Source organism: Schistocerca piceifrons, chromosome 6 (assembly GCF_021461385.2).
Source record: "Schistocerca piceifrons isolate TAMUIC-IGC-003096 chromosome 6, iqSchPice1.1, whole genome shotgun sequence".
Lineage (NCBI taxonomy): Eukaryota > Metazoa > Arthropoda > Insecta > Orthoptera > Acrididae > Schistocerca > Schistocerca piceifrons.
The window spans coordinates 88,877,200-88,897,457 of NC_060143.1; the positions used below are offsets into that span (position 1 = coordinate 88,877,200).

General features: G+C 41.2%; 1 protein-coding gene across 1 annotated transcript in view; it reads left to right on the forward strand.

Moving 5' to 3' along the window:
• Positions 1–17,654, forward strand: part of LOC124802870 (UDP-N-acetylglucosamine--dolichyl-phosphate N-acetylglucosaminephosphotransferase) — a 149,092-nt gene extending 131,438 nt beyond the window's left edge. The window contains exons 6-7 of the mRNA XM_047263912.1: positions 7,151–7,382; positions 17,190–17,654. Of these exons, the coding sequence (XP_047119868.1) occupies positions 7,151–7,382; positions 17,190–17,264 (307 nt within the window). The 3' untranslated portion in view covers positions 17,265–17,654. The remainder of the gene's footprint in view (positions 1–7,150; positions 7,383–17,189) is intronic.
• Positions 17,655–20,258: the final 2,604 nt, after the last annotated feature.

A 20,258-nucleotide genomic window follows, 5' to 3' on the forward strand; every position in this document is an offset into this window, starting at 1 on the left:
CGCTAATTTCAAGTTGCCGCCACTCATACCTCACCTGTCATTCAACATCATCTTTGCCTCTGCACTTCTGCCTCGAATGACATCTCTGCCCAAACTCTTTGTCTTTAAATATGTCTGCTTGTGTCTGTATATGTGTGGATGGATATGTGAGTATGTGCGAGTGTATACCCGTCCTTTTTCCCCCTAAGGTAAGTCTTTCCACTCCCGGGATTGGAATGACTCCTTACCCTCTCCCTTAAAACCCATTTCCTTTCGTCTTTCCCTCTCCTTCCTTCTTTCCTGACGAAGCAACCGTTTGTTGCGAAAGCTAGAATTTTGTGTGTATGTTTGTGTTTGTTTGTGTGTCTATCGACCTGCCAGCGCTTTCGTTTGGTAAGTCACATCTTCTTTGTTTTTGGATATATTAGGATTTAATTATTTAGATTAATGAGGGAGTGAGTTTGGCATCAGGAGGACATTGAGAAAGGTAATGTTCATCTGTGGCAAAACCATGGTCATGAGGGAGTTGATGGACAGGGAAGTGGTGGCATCAACTGTGACCAGTTGGAAACATAGGGAACCAGGAGGCAAAGCAGTTGGGATAGTAGAGTGTCAGTGAAGGAAGTGGTTGATATTTTTGATGTGGGAGGATAGATTATAGGAATTTGAATGGGGTTGTCTGTCAGTGACGGCCAAAATCCTTCCAGTGGGGACGCTATAACCAGCAACAATGGGGCAGGTAGGATTGTTGAGTTTGTGAAACTTGAGGAGCGTGTAGAAGGCCAGTGTGTGGGGTGTTGTAGGGGTGGGGAGGGAAATGGATTGATGGGAGAGATTCTTGGAAGAGCCTGAAGCTTTAAGCAGGACTTCAGGTTGTGTTGGACTTCTGAGATGGGATCACTGTGGTAGAGTTTATAGAAGGAGGACTCAGACAATTGGCAGAGTATGATCAGTGTGATTCATAATGAGAGTGATGGAACCTTTGTGTGCAGGTAGGATGATTAGGTCAGGATCTGTTTTGAGCCTTTGTCTGGCTGTCCTTTTTTTCTGCTGAAAGGTTAGTGTGTTTAGGAAGGGACTTGGGGAAGGATGGTGAGGCCAAGTTGGAGATAAGGAATTCCTGGGAGATGACCAGAGGTTGGTTAGGTGGGTGGCGTATGGGGGGAGGATCATGGTTGGATAGTGGTATGAACTGAGAGAGAAGAGGTTCAGTGTTGGAATTTGGTTGGCTTTGGTTGTAAGGATTGGTTGCAAACGAGTGTTTCCATTGCACAGTTCAAGAGGAGAATAGCAGGTCTTTGACAAGTCCAACATGGTTAAATTTTGGTGTAGGGCCAAAGGTGATGCCTTTGGTTAGGGCTGAAACGTCTGTGGGGTTGAAGATTTTGGTGGAAAAGTTAACGACAATGTTACTGAAAATTTTAGGCTCTGGATTTGGAGTGTTGGAAGGTAGTTTTGCGAACTGTGGCAAGTTGGAAAGGTCATGTATATGGGGTCTGGGTGCTACAAAGAGTTGACGGAGAGGAATACTGTGGATACGATATAGGTTGGATAATGGTGCCCGAAGGCAACAATTGACGTGGTGTCTGGAATGCTGTTCCAGGTGCTGGAGAGCAAGGGATTCAGTTTCAGAGATGTGATGTATGTAGTGGATATAGCATCGGAGCAGTATCTTGGGGAAGAAGCAGTGGTGATTCTGGGATGCCCGTGCCATGGAAATGTTTTTTTGCAGTACCAGGTTTGTCATGGACACGGGCTGATGGAATCAAAAGCTAAAGTCATTGTGAAAGAAAGGGTGGGATGCAGAGAAAGGAACTTCTATGGTTAGGCTGTTGGGGGGGGGGGGGGGGGGGGGGGAATCCATGGTTTAGGCAGCATTTAAGGAACAAGATGTGGGAATGTGTTTTAATCAGGGAAAGGGATACTTTTCTGAACTGGTGCACAAAGATGGGCCAGGGACCATTGTGGCACAGATGACATCAGGGAAATGGGAAATGACATGGAAAATCAGCAAATGTAGCTGTTGGATGGTTCTGAGGGAAGCTGGATAACAGGGAAAGATGCGGAAAAGTATGTACAGGCATACAAAAACATACACAAAATAAGTAAGCAAAAACACATAAAAGTACATAAACATGTGAACAAATACATAAAACTGCATAAAAATTGCACAAAAATATGGGGCAAAAAGAAACAGACAAGGTATGGGAGTTGGTGTGGCTTACACAATCTCAAAACAGATCTGGACCTAATCACGCTCCCTGGAGACAAAGGCTCCACCACTGTTGTGATAAGTTGCTGTGACTACCTGACAGAAGGCGTCTGCCAAATGTCTGACTTGTCCAGGTATAAACTCTGCCAGAGTAATCCCTGCTTAAAGCATTTGGCTCTTCCCAGAAAACTTCCCAGAACCTATCCCCTGAATCCACACACACACACACACACCTTCTATATGCAACAATCCTGGACACCCCATTGTAGCTGGTTATTCTGCCCTCACTGAAAGGATTTCCGTCCTCATTGACCAGCACTTCCAACCAGTTGCCCATAATCTAGTCTCTCACATCAAAGATACTAACCACTCCCTTCACCAACTCGCACTATCCTCACCACTTTACCACCTTGTTCCCTACTGGTCACTACTGATGCCACTTCTCTAGACACCAACATCCCTCATGCCCATGGTCTTGCTGCAATTGAACACTACCTTCCCCAACATCCTTCAGACTGCAAACCCACTACCTCATTTACCTAACTAACTTAAACCTAACTCATAACTACTTGTCCTTTCATGGGAAGGTATACAAACAAATACACGACACAGTCATGGACACCCACATGGTACCTTCCTGTGCCAACCTGTTTACGGTACATCTAGAGGAAACACTACTATCCTCCCACTACCCCAAACCCTTGATCTAGTTCAGAATCATTGATTATGTCTTCTTGATCTGGGCTCAGGACCCTATCCTCATTCCTTCACAATCTCAACATCTTCTCTACCATTCTCTTCACTTAGTTCTCTTCAACCCAATGTGCTATCTCCCTAGATGTTGACCTCCTCCACTCTGATGGCTTCGTCCGCAACTTTCTCCACATTAAACCTATAAACTGCTAGCAATACCTGCATTTTGACAGCTGTCCTTCCCTTTCACATCAAAATCCCTCCCATACAGCCTTGCTACCTGGGGCAGCATATCTATAGTGACAAGAACTCCCTTTCCCAGTATGCTGAATGTCTCACCAAGGCCTTCATGGGCAGGCACTATCTTCTTGACCTAGTCCACAAACAAATTTTCCATGCCATTTCCTCACACACCCCCAATTCTCCCACCACCCTCAAGAAAGACAAAGGAGTGCTCTCTTTGTCATCCAGTACCACCCCAAACTGGAACAACTGAATCACATCCTTTGTCAGAGCTTTGATAGCCAAGAAGCATGCCCTAAAATGAGGGACATCTGACCCTAGGCCTTCATACCCCTCCCAAGTGGTGTTCTGTTGCCCATCCAACCGTCACAACATTCTAGTATATCCTTATGCCACTTACAATCCCAAATCCTTGCGACACACATATCATATTCCTGTGGAAGACCCAGGTGCAAAACTTGCCCAATCCACCCACCCATCACTTCCTTTTCTAGTCTTGTCACAAGCTTATCTTACCCCATGAAGACCAGGCCAACTGTGAAAGCAGCCATGTTGTATACTAGCTCTGCTGCAAACATTGCACATCTTGTTGTATTGGTATGACTAGAAATTAGCTGTCCGCCAGGAGGAACGGCCTCTGCTAAACTGTGGCCAAGAGCAAAATAGACCATTCTATGGCCTAACATGTAGCCAAACATAGCGTGTAAGTTTTTTGAATGGCTGCTTCACAACCTGGGCCACCTGGGTACTCCCCTCCACCACCAGCTTTTCTTAACTGCCCCCTCGTCCTGTCAACTGGTCCTATTTCACATTCCCTCACCTTCTTTGTGCATTGGCCTATGACAATGTGTCCCCCACCTGCCCTTTCCCCTCCACAGCTCCTCTCCTTTCCCACTCTGTGTTCCCCCTCCCCGTCTCCCCCCCCCCCCTCCTCCAACCACCACCACCACCACCACCACCACCAGTCTACGCTGCGCCTGACAGTCTCTAGTTCCTGCATACCTCGCCAGACAGCACTCTTCCCTCCCCCCACCCATACTGTGCCGTCTCTCCCCCTTCCCTGCCCCACTTCAGATTGCTATTCATGTGACAGTCACATTCATGTTGGAGCTGCTGGTAGAAACGGTCATGTGTGTGTGTGAGGTGTACTTGCTTGTGTGAATGTCTGTGTGCTTTCTCTGCCGAAGAAGGCTTTGGCCGAAAGCTATAATGTTTAACAGTCTTTTTGTTGTGCTCCTCTGCAACTCAGTGGGTTATCCTTACAGTGGGTAGCACTCTATCCTTTTCCTAATATTGTTGATATTCCAACCTTTAGTTTACATTGTTTGATTTTAGCTAATAATTTGGTAAGTTGTCAGGACTAGACTCCATAGAGTAGGATTGAAAGGAATATTCACGATTTTGTATATACTCACCAAAGGGGTGATAATAAGAAATTGGTGTGGATGACACTAATAAAACTCCCTCAAAAATAGTGGTTGTGGCAGGTATTAATTTCAGTACGATGAGGGCGAAGATGATGATGGTGTAGCTCTTTAGCTGTAGGTTTGTGTGTTGTGTGCTGAATAGACAGTGTTGTGACCTGTCTGGAAACATGCATGTTTTGTATATCAGCATTGAATATTCAGGTTCTGATGCTTTTTTCCCCCTCCCCGATTTCAGTTCAAAGCAGAACTTTCCTGACAGACTCACAGCATCATGCTTCAAATTGTTATGTTGACCGTAGTGTGAAGAGTGTCAGGTTTGAAACATTATGCATTGAATGTCTATTGATAGCACATTCCACTGACAAGAGTTTGAGATGTGTTGCTGTGGGGATTTCTCACATACTTGAGGTTATCATAAAATGACAAAGCATGGCATAGAATCATGACAGTGAAATTTCCAGAAGCAGCAAGCATTTATCTTGTGGAATTGTTGGTAAAATAGTAAATTGTAGCTGAATTTAGAATTCTCACTAATAAGTGATGTGGTAATTTAAAAAATTCATTTGTGGACATAGCTAGTAAAGTAAAACTTGCTCCCACATGCAACAAAAAGTGATTAAGTAAAATTTGGAATTTGAAGCTGAAAATCTCAGGGAAATCTTTTGATGAAACAGTCACTACCCTGTCTGATGATAGTACAGAGAACAGTTGCGTATCATCCAGGTCCAAAAAGCTCACAAATATTAACAGGGTCACATAAGTGACCTTACAGATCTCAGAAGTATTTGAAATTTTGTTGCTGGATGATGATAACAATAATCACAATAAATTTCAATTAAATGATGATGTTCAGGTCAGTGATCAGGACACATATTTTGCCAGAACCAGGCTAATCGTTAAACTCTTTGGACAAGCAGATGCCTGTGTAAAAAACTCTGACAATTTAATTTGAAACTTTATTAGTTTAACGTGTACTGGTTGTTTTGTAGGTTTAAAAATTTTCTAGTGGAATTATTTAAACCATGCTGAGTTTGACAACTTCTTTGACTGTCTTGGTATTTGGTTTTTGAAGAAACTTTGTGTCAACTTGCTTTTAATGTGGAATTCTAAAACAGCCTCAAACAATGCATTCCTGAAAGGGGTTTGACTTAATAATGATTAGAAAGCAATTGATTAAGCTCATTCTCCAGTTCTAAATTCTAGTTAAGTATGTGCTTATTTAACAGCCTGAATCAGCTGCACAAAAAAATATGAAGCTCCTGTATGCTATAATAACCTAACCTTAAATTAATAAGGCAGTTTTACATGCTTTTACACATTTAAGAATAAATAGATTCACAGTCACTCAACTAATCCTCATAGCAAATGATTTACATATTTACATGTTTTCTTTCATTTTGCAGGATACTAATAGCCGCACTAATAGTTTCATCATCATTTGCCACCTGAATCTCTTCAGACAAAGATCCATGTTTTTGTTATTTTTATCATTTATATATGTTTTGACAGATCTCTTTTCGGCTCAGTGTTCTTTCACAGAATATTTTAATTCATTTACTGTGCAATATTGAAGTTCAAAATTGTACAGAAGCAATTATGGACAGTGTTAGGAAGAGAGAGCTCTATGTAATTCAGAGAACAAGTTCATGCCAAGAATTGAAACCTTATTACTACCAATATTGCAAAATACTCCCCATCTCATCCCATGCAGTAAGTCCCCCCTGTTCCGCGGTTCTGGTTGACTTTCCCAAAATTTACCCCTTTTCTTAGACTCTCCAATCCTTTTCCTTCACCGGTCTTCCTTCCCCTTCAACCCTTCTGCCTGAAGAAGGAGCCAGTGGCTCCGAAAGCTTGCCTCATTGCAACCTTCTTTTATGTGTGTGTTCTGCCACCGCTTGGTGAGTAGATTTTTTATCTATCCAATTAAATTATTTTATCATAAATACTATAAGAGTGAGAGAAAACAATTTAGAACTTTATTAAATAAGAAACAAACAAAAACACTGATCCAAATGAAATTCAGCCCTCAAAAAATAGCTCGGACAAAACTGGTGACATACTAAAATCATTGGTCATAAAAATCCATGACCACTTCCTCACAGTGGCAGCAGACATTGTACCCACTAGCTAAATTTTTAAATTACATAGCAGTGTCTTCAGAGTGAAGATTTAACACATCATTGGTGATTGTACGTCCATTGATTTAAGAAACAGATGCTGTGTGGTCCCACCCTGCTGTAAGCTTTTTAGTCTGGATGCTTCTTTGGTTGATCCTCTGTCTGTTTCCCTTATAAACAACAGCTTATCATTTGATGTCATGAGGCTGAGTGGCCCTTGTTCCACTATAAAAAAATCTGAGATGGTTAGCAAGACTCAGGTGTAAGACATTTGTGTTAGTGACCAGCAACATTAACAGCTAGACACCAGAGGTGGCGTTGTCCATTGGATGACATTTTAAAAAAATCATGTTTCCATTCAGTGTGTGTTTTTTATGAGAAGTCTGCCTTGTGTTGCCAGCAGATTTTGCCTGATTAATCACATGCAGATTTTTTATTCTATCTTGATGCAGACTTCCTAAACATATTATTCATTCCAGGTACAATGCTGATCGAGACATTATGGAGGCAAGCACTGTAAAATTTTCACATGATGAAGTGGGCCTAATTGGCACAGCTGTACTCAAAGTTCTTCCACGGTTTAAACTGTTGCATGTTTGTATTGACAAAAACACTATTGAGATTAACAATATGACAATTATCAACCTTACGTTGTTACTCGGAGGTCCAGCACATGAGTCCGTTCTCACCTCCCGTCTGCTTGTATTACAGGTAATTCATAAATTGTATGCTTATTGAATATATTGATATCTCGGAGACTTCTCTTAGTTATAGATCTATTTTATATAATAAATATATAAAGATTATATTGTGTCTTCAACGAAATCATAATTTGCTACTCTCTTCAAACTACAGAAAATCCAGGATTGAATAATGAATAGTAGAGATGCCAAGTTGCAGACAGGCACAACAAAAAAAAACTGCTAAACAAGTAAGCTTTTAGCCAAAAGGCCTTCTTCTGAATTAGACAAAACACACACACACACACACACACAACCACTGTGGCTGCCGAGGCCAGACAGTGATTAACTGTGCATGATGGGAGACACATTCTGGGTGGTGGGGACAAAGAGAAAGCTGGGGCAGGGAGAGAGAGAGATAGCAGGGAGGGGTGGGAGTGTTAAAGTGCTGCTTGTGGGAGCATACAGGGACAAGGTGGAGAGAGGGTAGGGCAGTGAGGCACAATCGGGAAGTTAGATGGGGGGCAAGAGGGGTGGGGATGGGGGAGGGAGCAAAAAAGGGGAGAAGTAAAAAGACTGTGGGTGAGATGGTGGAATAGAGGGCAGTGTAGTGCTGGCATGGGAACAGAGAAGGAGATAGGTGGGTAAAGGACAATGACTAATGAAACTTAAGGGTTACCCTCCTGGCCTCAACCTTCGTTAGTCATTGTTCTTCACTCATCTATACCCTTCTCTGTTCCCACTCCAGTACTACACAGCTTTCCATTCACCAATACATCCACATTCATTTTACTTCTCTCCTTTTCTGACTCACCCAAACTCTCGTCCCACCCCCTCCTCCCACGACCTCTGTCTAACCTCCTGACTGCTCTTAGCTGCCCTACCCTCTTTCCACCTCGTCCCTGTATGCTCCCACAAGCAGCACTTTACTGTCCCACACCTCTACCCTGCTATCCCTCTCCTTCCCTGCCCCAGCCTCCTCCTCATCCCCAACAGCCAGATTGCGTCTCCCATCATGTGTGGTTACTCGCAGTCTGATCTCGGCAGCCAGACACAGTGGTAATGTGTGTGATGAGTACGTTTGAATGAATGTGTGTGTGGACGGTGTCTAATTCAGAAGAAGGTGTTTATGGCCAAAAGCTTACTTGTTTAGCATCGTTTTGTTGTGCCTGTCAGCAGCTCAATGTCTCCACTACTTGCTGCTCTCTTGTTATTCTTGTATCTTAAGGAACTATTTTGCCCAAAAAATGTTGAATAGGTCAGGCATTTCAGTGTGTGTTTGTTTCTGTCCAGAACTCTGTCCAAATTATGTTTGGTATTTGTATGGGCATCCACCATTGCCGTGATCACTCAGTAAATTCCCCGAGAAAAGAACTTCACTTACTGTTGTTTATGTAAAGTCGTTAAAAGGCAAGAGGTAACCTCAGGCACATTACTGTAGTCTGACAGAGCAAACCGTGTTTAGTGTTGTTATTAAAAATTTGGCAGGGTTTCATTTCAGAGTGTCTATAGAGAACAGAAAGTTGCAATGGCAACTTTCTCAATAAGATTTTGAGCAAGTATAATTACTTGCAGCTAGAATTTAAAGCCTGTGACAATCTGAAGTGATAGGAAACAAAATGATTGTAAGATACACTGATTTCATTCCTGAGGAATGATTAATAAAAAACGAAGGAAATAAAACTTCATTTATGGAACAGATAGCTCTGTAAAACATTTATGATGACAACTTTAGAACCTTGCCGGCATGCACCAATTCATTCCAGACTGCACTGATAAGGTATACCAAGTCAGCCTTTGTAGTATAGCTCAGAGATGGGCTAAAGTACATTATCTTTGCCTGAAGAGTAAATAGATTGTACCCAATCACAATAATGTCATGCAAAAACATAAAATACTGTATGCAGAATGCATAAGTGCCATACTTAAGTTTGCCAATAATGGAGAAGGAAAGTTGCTACTCACCATATAGCAGAAATGCTGAGTCGCAGAGAGACACAACAAAAAGATTCTCACAATTATAGCTTTGTCCATTAAGGCCTTTGTCAACAATAAATACACACACACACACACACACACACACACACACACACACACACACACACGCGCATGCGTGTATTTATTGTTGACAAAGGCCTTAATGGCCAAAGCCATAATTGTGAGAATCTTTTTGTTGTGTCTCTCTGCGACTCAGCATTTCTGCTATATGATGAGTAGCAACTTTTCTTCTCCATTATTGGCACACGCACACACACACGCATGCACGCATGCGTAAACGCAACTCACACGCATGACTGCAGTCTCAGGCAGCTGAAACCACACTTGTTTGATACTTAAATTTGCAATAGTTCCACGTCCCTCTTGCAGAGAGTATGATACATTGTGCCTAAATGTTAAATTCAGAATGTGGTTTCCTGTACATAGTAGAAGCAAACCATTTTCAGTTAAAGCTCATTTCACTGAACTGTGGGAGAATGTAAATACTGGAGGGCACCAATGAGCTGTAGAAAAGCCAGTAGCAGTGGCTGGGTACAATGTTTTATTATTACCACTTATGATAATGAGCAGCAGTACAACAGAAGTGACTTGACAAGTGAAGCTGTGTTAGGTATAGTGAGGGACCATGACAATAGGAGAAGAGCATACACAGAATGTTTCCCAGAATGGAGGAACTCAGATGACTCCATAGTGTTTCAAGTATGTAAATAAACTATTCACATCGTTTCATACTGGGAAAGATAAACTGTAAGTGCCTGAGTACGTATTTAGTGTCACCTGACAGCATTTTTCCCAGGAAGGAATAAATAAAAGTAATGAAGAGGTAATAAATGATTTGTTAAAACATATTGATCAGTTTACAGGCAGTGAACAAATGCATGAAATATTTCTAAAACATACTAAATATTAGTTTGGTTATACCAGTCACAACCATTAAACTGGCACAAAGTATAAATGAGAGGAGCGAGTGAGGCGGCAAAATGATAAGTGTGTATATGCTTTGCTGACATGGTGATGCTGGCAGAACAAAGAAGGTTTGTAATTGGTGGAAGACCTAAACAGCAAATGTGAAGTATTTGGATTGAAAATAAATCAGAAAAAGACCAAAAGTATGATACTTGGAGGAAAAAGAGAGAAGTCCAAATCACAATAAACTGACAACTCCAGAAAGCTGCAAAATTCAAGTACTTTAGAAATCTTATAAAAGAAGACTTGAAATGTTACACAGATATAAAACTGAGAAAAGTGATAATCAAGCAAGCATTTGAAAAGAATAGGGGGAAATGCTATGCAGGCCGTTGAAGGGGAAAAAAAGACTAATGAGAAGATTGTCCAAATTCTCTACAAAGGGCACAGTTTTATTTGGTACAGAGGCCTGGACACTGTGAACAGATGAGGAAAGAAGGCTGGAGGTACTCGAAATGTGGGTATGGAGGAAACTAGAATGGTGAGTTGGGAAGGCAGCATGAGGAACAAGAAACTGTTGAAGAGCTGGGAAAAACAGAAATCTCTTACACACCACAAGGAACAGAAAGAAAAATTGGCTAAGCCACATCTTGAGATACCGTTGCTTACTCCAGCAAGAGATTGAAGATATGGTAAAGGGAAAGAGGGGGATAGAAAAAAGAAGATACCAACTAACAGGCAGTATCAGGGAAGAAAACAATAATTACACAGAGCTAAAGAGAAAGTATGAGGCAGAACTACCATTAATAATGATTTAGAGACTGGAGTACTACATAATAATGAAAAAGGTTTTTATTAAAGAACATAAAACTAAATTTTAGAACAATAGGCCATGTTTAAAAATAATAGTTGAACTCTGTGACAGTACTTTAAAGATGCCAATTGCATGATCACTCATTTTTCTCCTTCTTACAGCCATGAAAGAGATAATGAGTACATTTGATAAGATGTAAATATTTAGTCCACCTTACCTTTGAAGATGTGACTGGAATGCAAGAAAAGTTAAATAATAATAATAAATCCAATACCTGCTGCACCAGTGGACAAGGCGGCACACATGTTAACGTGCTGCACTCATTTTCAGAAAGAGCGGGCTTGAAACCCCCATCCGGCCATCTAAATATATATTTATATCATCATGTATAAAAACAAAAATGAGGTGACTTACCGAACAAAAGCGCTGGCAGGTCGATAGACACACAAACAAACACAAACATACACACAAAATTCAAGCTTTCGCAACAAACTGTTGCCTCATCAGGAAAGAGGGAAGGAGAGGGGAAGACGAAAGGAAGTGGGTTTTAAGGGAGAGGGTAAGGAGTCATTCCAATCCCGGGAGCGGAAAGACTTACCTTAGGGGGAAAAAAGGACAGGTATACACTCGCACACACGCACATATCCATCCACACATACAGACACAAGCAGACATATTTCAGCCTAGACATACTGCAGCCTAGTGGGTGGGAGTAAGAAGGAGACTGGGGCAGGGAGGGGGAGGGATAGCAGGGTAGGGATGGGGAATAGTGAAGTGCAGCTGGGGAGCTCACAAGGATGAAGTGGAGAGAGGTTAGAGCAGCTAGAAGCAGTTGGGAGCTGAGATGGAGGGCAGGGGAAAGGTGGAGGGGGAGGGGGTAGCGGAAAAGGAGAGCAGTAAAAAAAATGGGTGCAGTGGTGGAATGAGGGTTGTGTAGCGCTGGAATGGGGACAGGGAAGGGGCTGGATGGGTGAGAAAAATGACTAACGAAGGTTGAGGCCAGGAGGTTTACAGTAACATAGGATATATTGCAGGGAGAGTTCCCACCTGCTCAATTCCGAAAAGCTGATGTTGGTGGGAAGGATCCATATGGCACAGGCTGTGAAGCAGTCATTGAAATGAAGGATGTCATGTTGCTCAGCAACGGGGTGGTCTACTTATTTCTTGGCAACAGTTATTTGGTGGCCATTCATGCGGACAGACAGCCTGTTGGTTGTCATGCCCACATAGAATGCAGCACTGTGGTTGCAGCTTAGCTGGTAGATTACATGACTGGTTTTATAAGTAGCCCTCCCTTTGATGGGATAGGTAATGTTTGTGACACAACTGGAGTAGGTGGTGGTAGTGGTGGTGGTGGTGGTGGTGGTGGTGGGAGGATGTATGGAACAGGTCTTGCGTTCAGATCTATTACAGGGATATGAGCAATGAGGAAAGAAGTTGGGAGCAGGGGTTCTGTTGGGATGAGTGGATATATTGTGTAGTTTCGGTGGATGGCAGAATACCACTGTGGGAGGGGTGGGAAGGATAGTGGGCAGGACATCTCTCATTTCAGGGCATGACAACAGGTAGTTGAAACCCTGGAAGAGAATGTAATGTTTGTATGCAAACACAGTGTATATCACAAGTTCATGACACAGTAGTGAAGTATGCAACTAAATTTTTAATAAACTGAAACATGGGTGGGGAAAATGGTAACAAATGTGCAACTGAATGGAAAAACTGTCTCCACAGCATGATTATAAGGATGTTTCATTTTTATTAATCTCCAGCAATATAAACATGTACATGAATGTGTAAACACCTGAGAATGGGCACAAGCCAAAACCAGGTGTGTGATAAATAAATAAATCTTTTATTGTGACTGGTAATGGGAATTTTTTTTTACACTCTATAAAGGAACAGTCATGGAGTTCAACATTATCCACTGTGGATAAAATTCACTGAATGTAATTCAGTTGTGCCAGTCCTGTGTGGTATTGATTTATGAGGGGAATGCTCCTCTGTGGGAGAGACTTTGGGAGGTTGTGGGAGACTGGAAAGATAAGGCACTGGAGATTTGTTTTTGTACAAGAGTGAGGGGATAATTATGGTCTGTGAGGGCCTCAGTGAGACCCTTGTTATATTTTAAGAGGGACTGCTTGTCACTGCAGATTTGACGACGACAGGTGTCTAGGCTGTATGGAAGGGACTTCTTGTATGGAATGGGTGGCAGCCATTGAAGTGGAGGTGTTGCTGGTGGTTAATAGATTTGATATGGACAGAGGTACTGATGTAACCATCTTTGAGATGTAGGTCAACATTGAAGAAAGTGGCTTGATGAGTTGAGTAGGACCAGGTGATGCGAATGGGGGAGAAGGTGTTGAGGTTATGAAGGAATTTGGATAGGGTGTCCTCACCCTTGATCCAGATCACGAAGATGTCATCAGTGAATCTGAACCAGGTGAGGGGTATGGGATTCTGGGTGTTTAGGGAGGATTCCTCTAGATGGCCCATGAATAGGTTGGCATAGGATGGTGCCAAGCAGTTGCCCATAGTCATTTGTTGGATTTGTTTGTAGGTAATGCCTTCAAAAGAAGATACCAACCATTTCCTTCACCAACTCTCGACAGTCCCTGCCCTTTACCACACAGTGCCCTGCTCGTCGCTATTGATACCACCACCCTTTACACTCACATTCCTAATGCCCATGGTCTTACCACTGTTGAACACTACCTTTCCCAACACACGACAGATTCCAAACAAACAACCTCCTTCCTTTGAAAGAAATCTGGGGTACGGCTATGGGTACCCACACAGCACCATCTTATGCCAACCTTTTCATAGGCCATCTAGAGGAATCCTTCCTAAACATACAGAATTGTGATCTGGATCAAGGGTGATGGCACCCTATCTAAATTCCTCCAGAACCTCAACTCCTTCTCCCCCATTTGCATCACTTGGTCCTACTCAACCCATCAACCCACCTTCTTCAATGTTGACGTCCCCTCAAAGATCGCTACATTAGTACCTCTGTGCATATCAAATCTACTAACCACCAGCAATACCTCCACTTTGATGGCTACCACCCGTTCCATACCAAGAAGTCCCTTCCATACAGGCTAGCCAGAAGTGGTTATTGCATCTGCTGTGACAAGCGGTCCCTCTCGAAATTTACCGAGGGTCTCACTGAGGCCTTCACTGACCAATCTTGTACAAAAACAAATCTCCTGTGCCTTGTCTTCCCAGTCTCCCACAACCTCCCAAAGTCTCACCATCTGGCCACAGAGGTGCATTCCCCTCCCATCCCACAGTGGTATTATGCCAGCCACCAAACCTACACAATATACTCATCCATCCCTACAGAACCCCTGCTCCCAACCCCTTACCTCATGGTACATATCCCTGTAATAGACCTAGATGCAAGATCTGTACGATCTTCCTCCCACCACCACCTACTGCATTCCAGTCACAAACATCACCTATCCCATCAAAGACTGGGCTGCTTGTTAAACAAGTCATGAAACCTACAAGCTAAACTGCAACCGCTGTCCTGCATTCTATGTGGGCTTGACAACCAACAAGCTGTCTGTCTGCATGAATGGCCACCGACAAACTGTGGCCAAGAAACAAGTGGACCACCCTTTTGCTGAGCACGCTGCCCAACATGACATCCTTCATTTCAATCACTGCTTCACAGCCTGTGTCGTATGGATCCTTCCCACCTACACCAGCTTATCTGAATTGTGCAGGTGGGACCTCTCCCTAGCAAAATATATCCTATGTTCCTGTAATCCTCCTGGCCTCAACCTTTGTTCGTCATTGTCCTCACCCATCCAGCCCCTTCCCCGTTCCCATTCCAGCACTACACAACCCTCATTCCACCAATGCACCCATTTTTTTTTTACTGCTCTCCTTTTCCGATACCCCCTCCACCTCCCCCTGCCCTTCATCTCAGCTCCCAACTGCATCTAGCTGCTCTAGCCTCTCTCCACTTCATCCTTGTGAGCTCCCCAGCAGCACTTCACTATCCACCATCCCTATCCTGCTATCCCTCCCCTCTCCAGCCCAGCCTCCTCCTTACCCCCACCCAATTACCACTCCCATCGTGCAATGCGGCTGTTGCTCACAGTGTTGCTTCAGCAGTAGCTGCAGTCGTGTGTGTGTGTGTGTGTGTGTGTGTGTGTGTGTGTGTGTGTGTGTGTGTGTGTGTGTGTGTGTGTGTCATCTATTTTCAACAAAGGCCTCGTTGGCCCTTTTCACAATATTGTTACATTCCATCCTGGATTTTCCACTGTTTGATTCAACAGATAGCAGTATTTACCTTAGCTTTCGAGCTCTTGTCTAGCATAAGTACACACAACCACACAGGCATCCAAATGCACACTAGTGTGGCCACAGCAAGACAGGATTATGTTTCCACAATTTTCCTAAATTGATTAAATCAAATGCTTGTATGGGTTTCTTTTGAACTAGTTTGCTTCCCCATCCTTGTGTGGTGTTAGGTAATTAATAAATCAAGAATTTGCTAAATAGGAATCGCTGATATTGGCTCCTTCCATAGAGTAATGCAAGTAAGTATTAAAATTGCTATCCACCATGTCGTATCTTCCAGTTTTAGCATAAATTATAAAAGGAATTATCTGCCATTATTCAAACAACTGTTGTCTTGTACACGGACTGGTACTGGTGGTACATTTAGCCATCGCGAGAACGTTGCAAATCTCATAGAAAGTTTGAAGTGGGATACACTTGCAGACAGACAATGCGCTAAATGGAAGGAGCTGCTCACCAAATTCCGAAATCCAATCTTCACCAAGGATATAGAGCATATGTTATTACCACCAGCTTTCAGATTGCGTAATGATCATCATTCAAAGAGCAGGGAAATAAGAGCTTGTACTGAGGAGTTCAGACAGTCGTTTTTCCCTCGCGCGATCTGCGAGTGGAACAGAGGGGGGGAAATATGACTTTGGCGGGAATTGTGCCCTCCGGCACACACTGCTTGGTGGCTAGTGGAGTATATATGTAGATGTAGACGTATAACAGTGGAAAATTTCTGTCATATTGTGACATGTCTTGAGTTAATTTAGTAAGTAATCTTGTGAAGATAAATCGAGTATTACTTCAGAGTTATTGGACTCCGCCCTGTCCAATACGTATAATAAAGTTCTTTTTGGAAATTAGATTGTCACTTATATAGTTCAAGTACCTGCAGTAAAAGTTTGATTCACAGACTGAAGTTAACACTTTCAGTTATTTACACAGTCAGTATCCTTTTCAATTTTTACATTTAGAATTCAATCTTAGTTTCTCTTTTGTCACAGAAAATAGTTTATTAGTATCTGTACCTCTCATATTTTTACATAACCTATGTTCTGGCACATTTAAGTCAGGTAGCAAACTATAACATACAAAAAATATACTATTCTGTTCTATCAAATTTGTTGCTCTGCGTCTAATGGGCTTGTTGTTGACAGGATCTTACACTCTAATATTCCATCACAATGCACCAGACAATAAAAGAAAAGACCCACTGAATATTCCTGCCATAAGGCTTTGACAATGATCTGTTATGTCAAGGAGACTCATTATTTCTTAGGAGTTTGTGCCATATTATTTAATAATTAAGTGTGTAATGAATTTCAGCATAATCAAAGACATTTGTAAAGACCAACTTGTATCAAATCTCTCACATAGATGATGATCACGAAAAAACATTATTTTTTGACAGTGAGGAAGTTCTTATAATTTAAATTAACACAGCTGCATAGTATCGCAGAACCCACATTTGTGGACAGAGTCAAAGAATGAAAGAAATACTCCAATAGAGAAGTCACCTAGAATGAAATTTCAGTGTAGAATATATGCTAAGAGCCCAACTTTTACTTCTGAAAATAAAACATTTGTTTACAATAAAACATTTGTTTACAATAAAATATTGTTCTTGTTGGTGATACTATTTACATTTCGTCTTTGGTCATATACAGGTTGCATGTGGCTTACAGTATATGATTCCATATTCTTTTGTTTTAGTATTATAAATCAAGTTACAATAGTATACTTACCTTTCAGATGCTTCCTTTGTTAACTACTTCGGTAGTCTTGTGTTCTCTTTGTGAAACATTAAATTATTGTGTGCAGGGCATCTGCAGTATTCTGGCATTCATCATTCGCTATCCAATGGCAGCCCTCTTCTACGATGTTGGACCTGCGTAATGTGGCATTACTGGATAGAGTGACTCAGTGTTTCTAGTCAGTGAAGTCAGGAAATTGCTTTGGCGAAAAAGAAGAAATTGAAACAAGATATTGTCCATTTTTGAAAAGTGCAGGTGCTGTTTTGTCTCCTTTTTGTAATAATGAACTGAACAATATTGTGATTTTATCCCAGATGCATTTATTGAGCGTGAGTGAGTCCAAGAGAAAGAGTGATTTGACTTTGTCACATTTTGAATTGTTTTACTAGCAGTTGCTCACAAAAAGTACTGTCAGTAGACATATAAGCTCATTTGTAATGCTCTTCAAGAGGGTAAAAATGGATTTTTCTGATGTGCAAACTTGCACAAAATTTATGTGCAACAAATAAAAACTTTATCATAAAAAGTTTAATTACTTTCTTGTTAAATGGGTCCACAGCTCCTGTAATATTGTAAATGTCGTCATCTTGATTTCAGCTTTTAGAATTTTATTTTAGAAAATAAAAAAGTTTGATTGTCACTTTATTTTGAAGACAAGCAGGTTTTGCAATTTGGGTTTTATTCTAATTCTGTGCAGCTATGCATTAGTTTTCAGGTATTTTAATGTTAAAGATGTTATTTTCATAACCCACACATATGTATGTATGGGGGTCCACATCTCCTCCTAAGCCATGGGGTCAATTTCAACGAGACTTGGTGCACCTGTCATGTACTGTGTGAAAAGACCACTGTGATGTTGGTGGTAATCACCTACGTCCAAAAGGAGTAGGAGTGAGAAAGAAGCGTAGCTCACAATGCACAAATAGCCGGACTATACTCACTGACATCTCTCACAAAATGATGAAAGGAAAGAAGTTATTCCTTGTTGCAATTTCACTCTTCATGCACTAAAACTGCTGCAGCAGGCATGACCTTTTAATTTATTACTTCTTTACTACTTACCCTATTAGTATAATATTTTGCAGACAGTATTCACAATTGTCACTGAGTGAAATGTAGTTCACGAGATATGACTTCACAACTGAGCTGCATGAAAAACTGCCACATCATGCATGTTTTAATTTATTACTGCTTTACTACTAACTTTACTTGCAAAACATTTTGCATACAGTATTCACATGTACCTGTATGTACCTGCAAAAGTATATATCAATGTATGACACATAGTTGAGGAGGTATGACGTCATAAACATTTAGCTTCAGGCTGAATTTTCCTTAGATAAAGGTAAAACAGGTGTACAGATGTGTGTGAAATATATGTGATGGACATACCTGGGCAAAGCTGCAGGTAAAAAGCTCCTCTTATACCCCTGCATTGATTTCGGCCAAAGTTGGTACAGACAGGTGATTCACGAAGATATACAAATATTTTAATATGTTATTCTGCAAGTAAAACTAAGGAAAACAGTTCATACAAACAAAGGTCCACAAATGTTTAGTTACGGAGTTATGGCTAATAAAAGATTTTGCCTGAAATTTTGTAATTTCGCTAATATGAAGCCATTGCAAAATTGTACGAGGTTAAAGTAAAGTAAGATTTCCATTTATTTTGTTGTTATTGGTCTGGTGAAACTAATAAAACATGTCCCAGACATGTAACTTCCTTAACACTGAGCTTTGTTTTTTCCGGTTTAACATGAATTCACATGTACTACGGTATTACTAAAAGCAGATTATCTGACACATTCTTATAGTTTCAGTTAACGTTATTACCATCATTTTTCCAACATTAAATTCTCTACAACTTCTGTTGAAAACTTTGTGCAATTGTCTGGAATGTAAAAAACAAATTGGGCCAAGTAAGTTAATAAATTAAAAATTTTACAAAATTTAGATTCACTAGATCAATAACATCAAAATAAATGGAAATCGTGCTTTGCTTTAACCTCATACAGTTTTGCGATGGTTTCATGTTAGCGAAGTTTCTAACTTTCAGGCAAAATCTTTTATTAGCCGTAACTCTGTAACTAAACATTTGCAAACCTATGCTTATGTGAACTTTTTTCTTTAGTTTTACTTTTAGAATAACATATTGAAATATTTGAATATCTTCATGAATCACCCTATATATTACTTGCTATCTGGAAAGAAATACTGTGGGGGTAAGAACCATAAGAACCAGCAGTGTCGTATTAGTTTGGGGATAATAATGTGGAGAGGAAAGGGGGAGGATGAGATGGACAGATAGACGGGAGGGGGGGGGGGGGGGGGGGGGGAGAAGATGGCCTAATAGAAGTGGAAAATAAATTCATACCTGGTCAATGCTGGATACTCAGCTCATGAAGAAAATAGTAAAAATCTACAATGAGATATCAGCTATATACGGAATCTGCTGTTGCAAAGTTAGCCTGAAAGTTTTATTTGATGTATTTCTGTAGTCTGGATAGCAGAGTGTGGTACATCATAGCACATAGTCCCTAATAACCCTAATAACAGAATTGCCTAAGTGTTCTGTATTACACCAGAATGACTGCATCCTGTCTTAATGAAATAATTATATGTCAATATGCTTAGTGATTTTTTCAGCAGACGTGATCATAAAATTTAGTAGTCTTCTAGCTCCTTTTGACCAGAATGGGTTTTGAGCTGGCATCATATTCCCTCTCTCTTCATTCTGTTCATTTCCATATTCATGCAGAAATCAATATGACACTGCAGTTGACATGCACAATGTAGAGTCAGTTATATCCTATGTCTAGAGAGTCAAATGTAACATCCAAACTGTGACCTGACTCAGACATGGGTTATATTAGGAGGAATAGGTAAAGTCATTCAAAACTAACTCACGCCAATCAGACCACACCTTGTGCGTATCTGTATGCTCTGAAGGAGACCAGTTCATAAGCTGGGCTGCCATGTTCCAGGTTTTATTTGTGTGTGTATCTATGATACAATGCCTTCTCTGTGTTACAGTTAACCATTATCTTGACTCGTTACACTATTTGTATCCCAATCAGAATTTGACAATGTTGTGTTTTTGCTTAAAAATTTATCTGTCTGTAAACCAGTTCAAAAG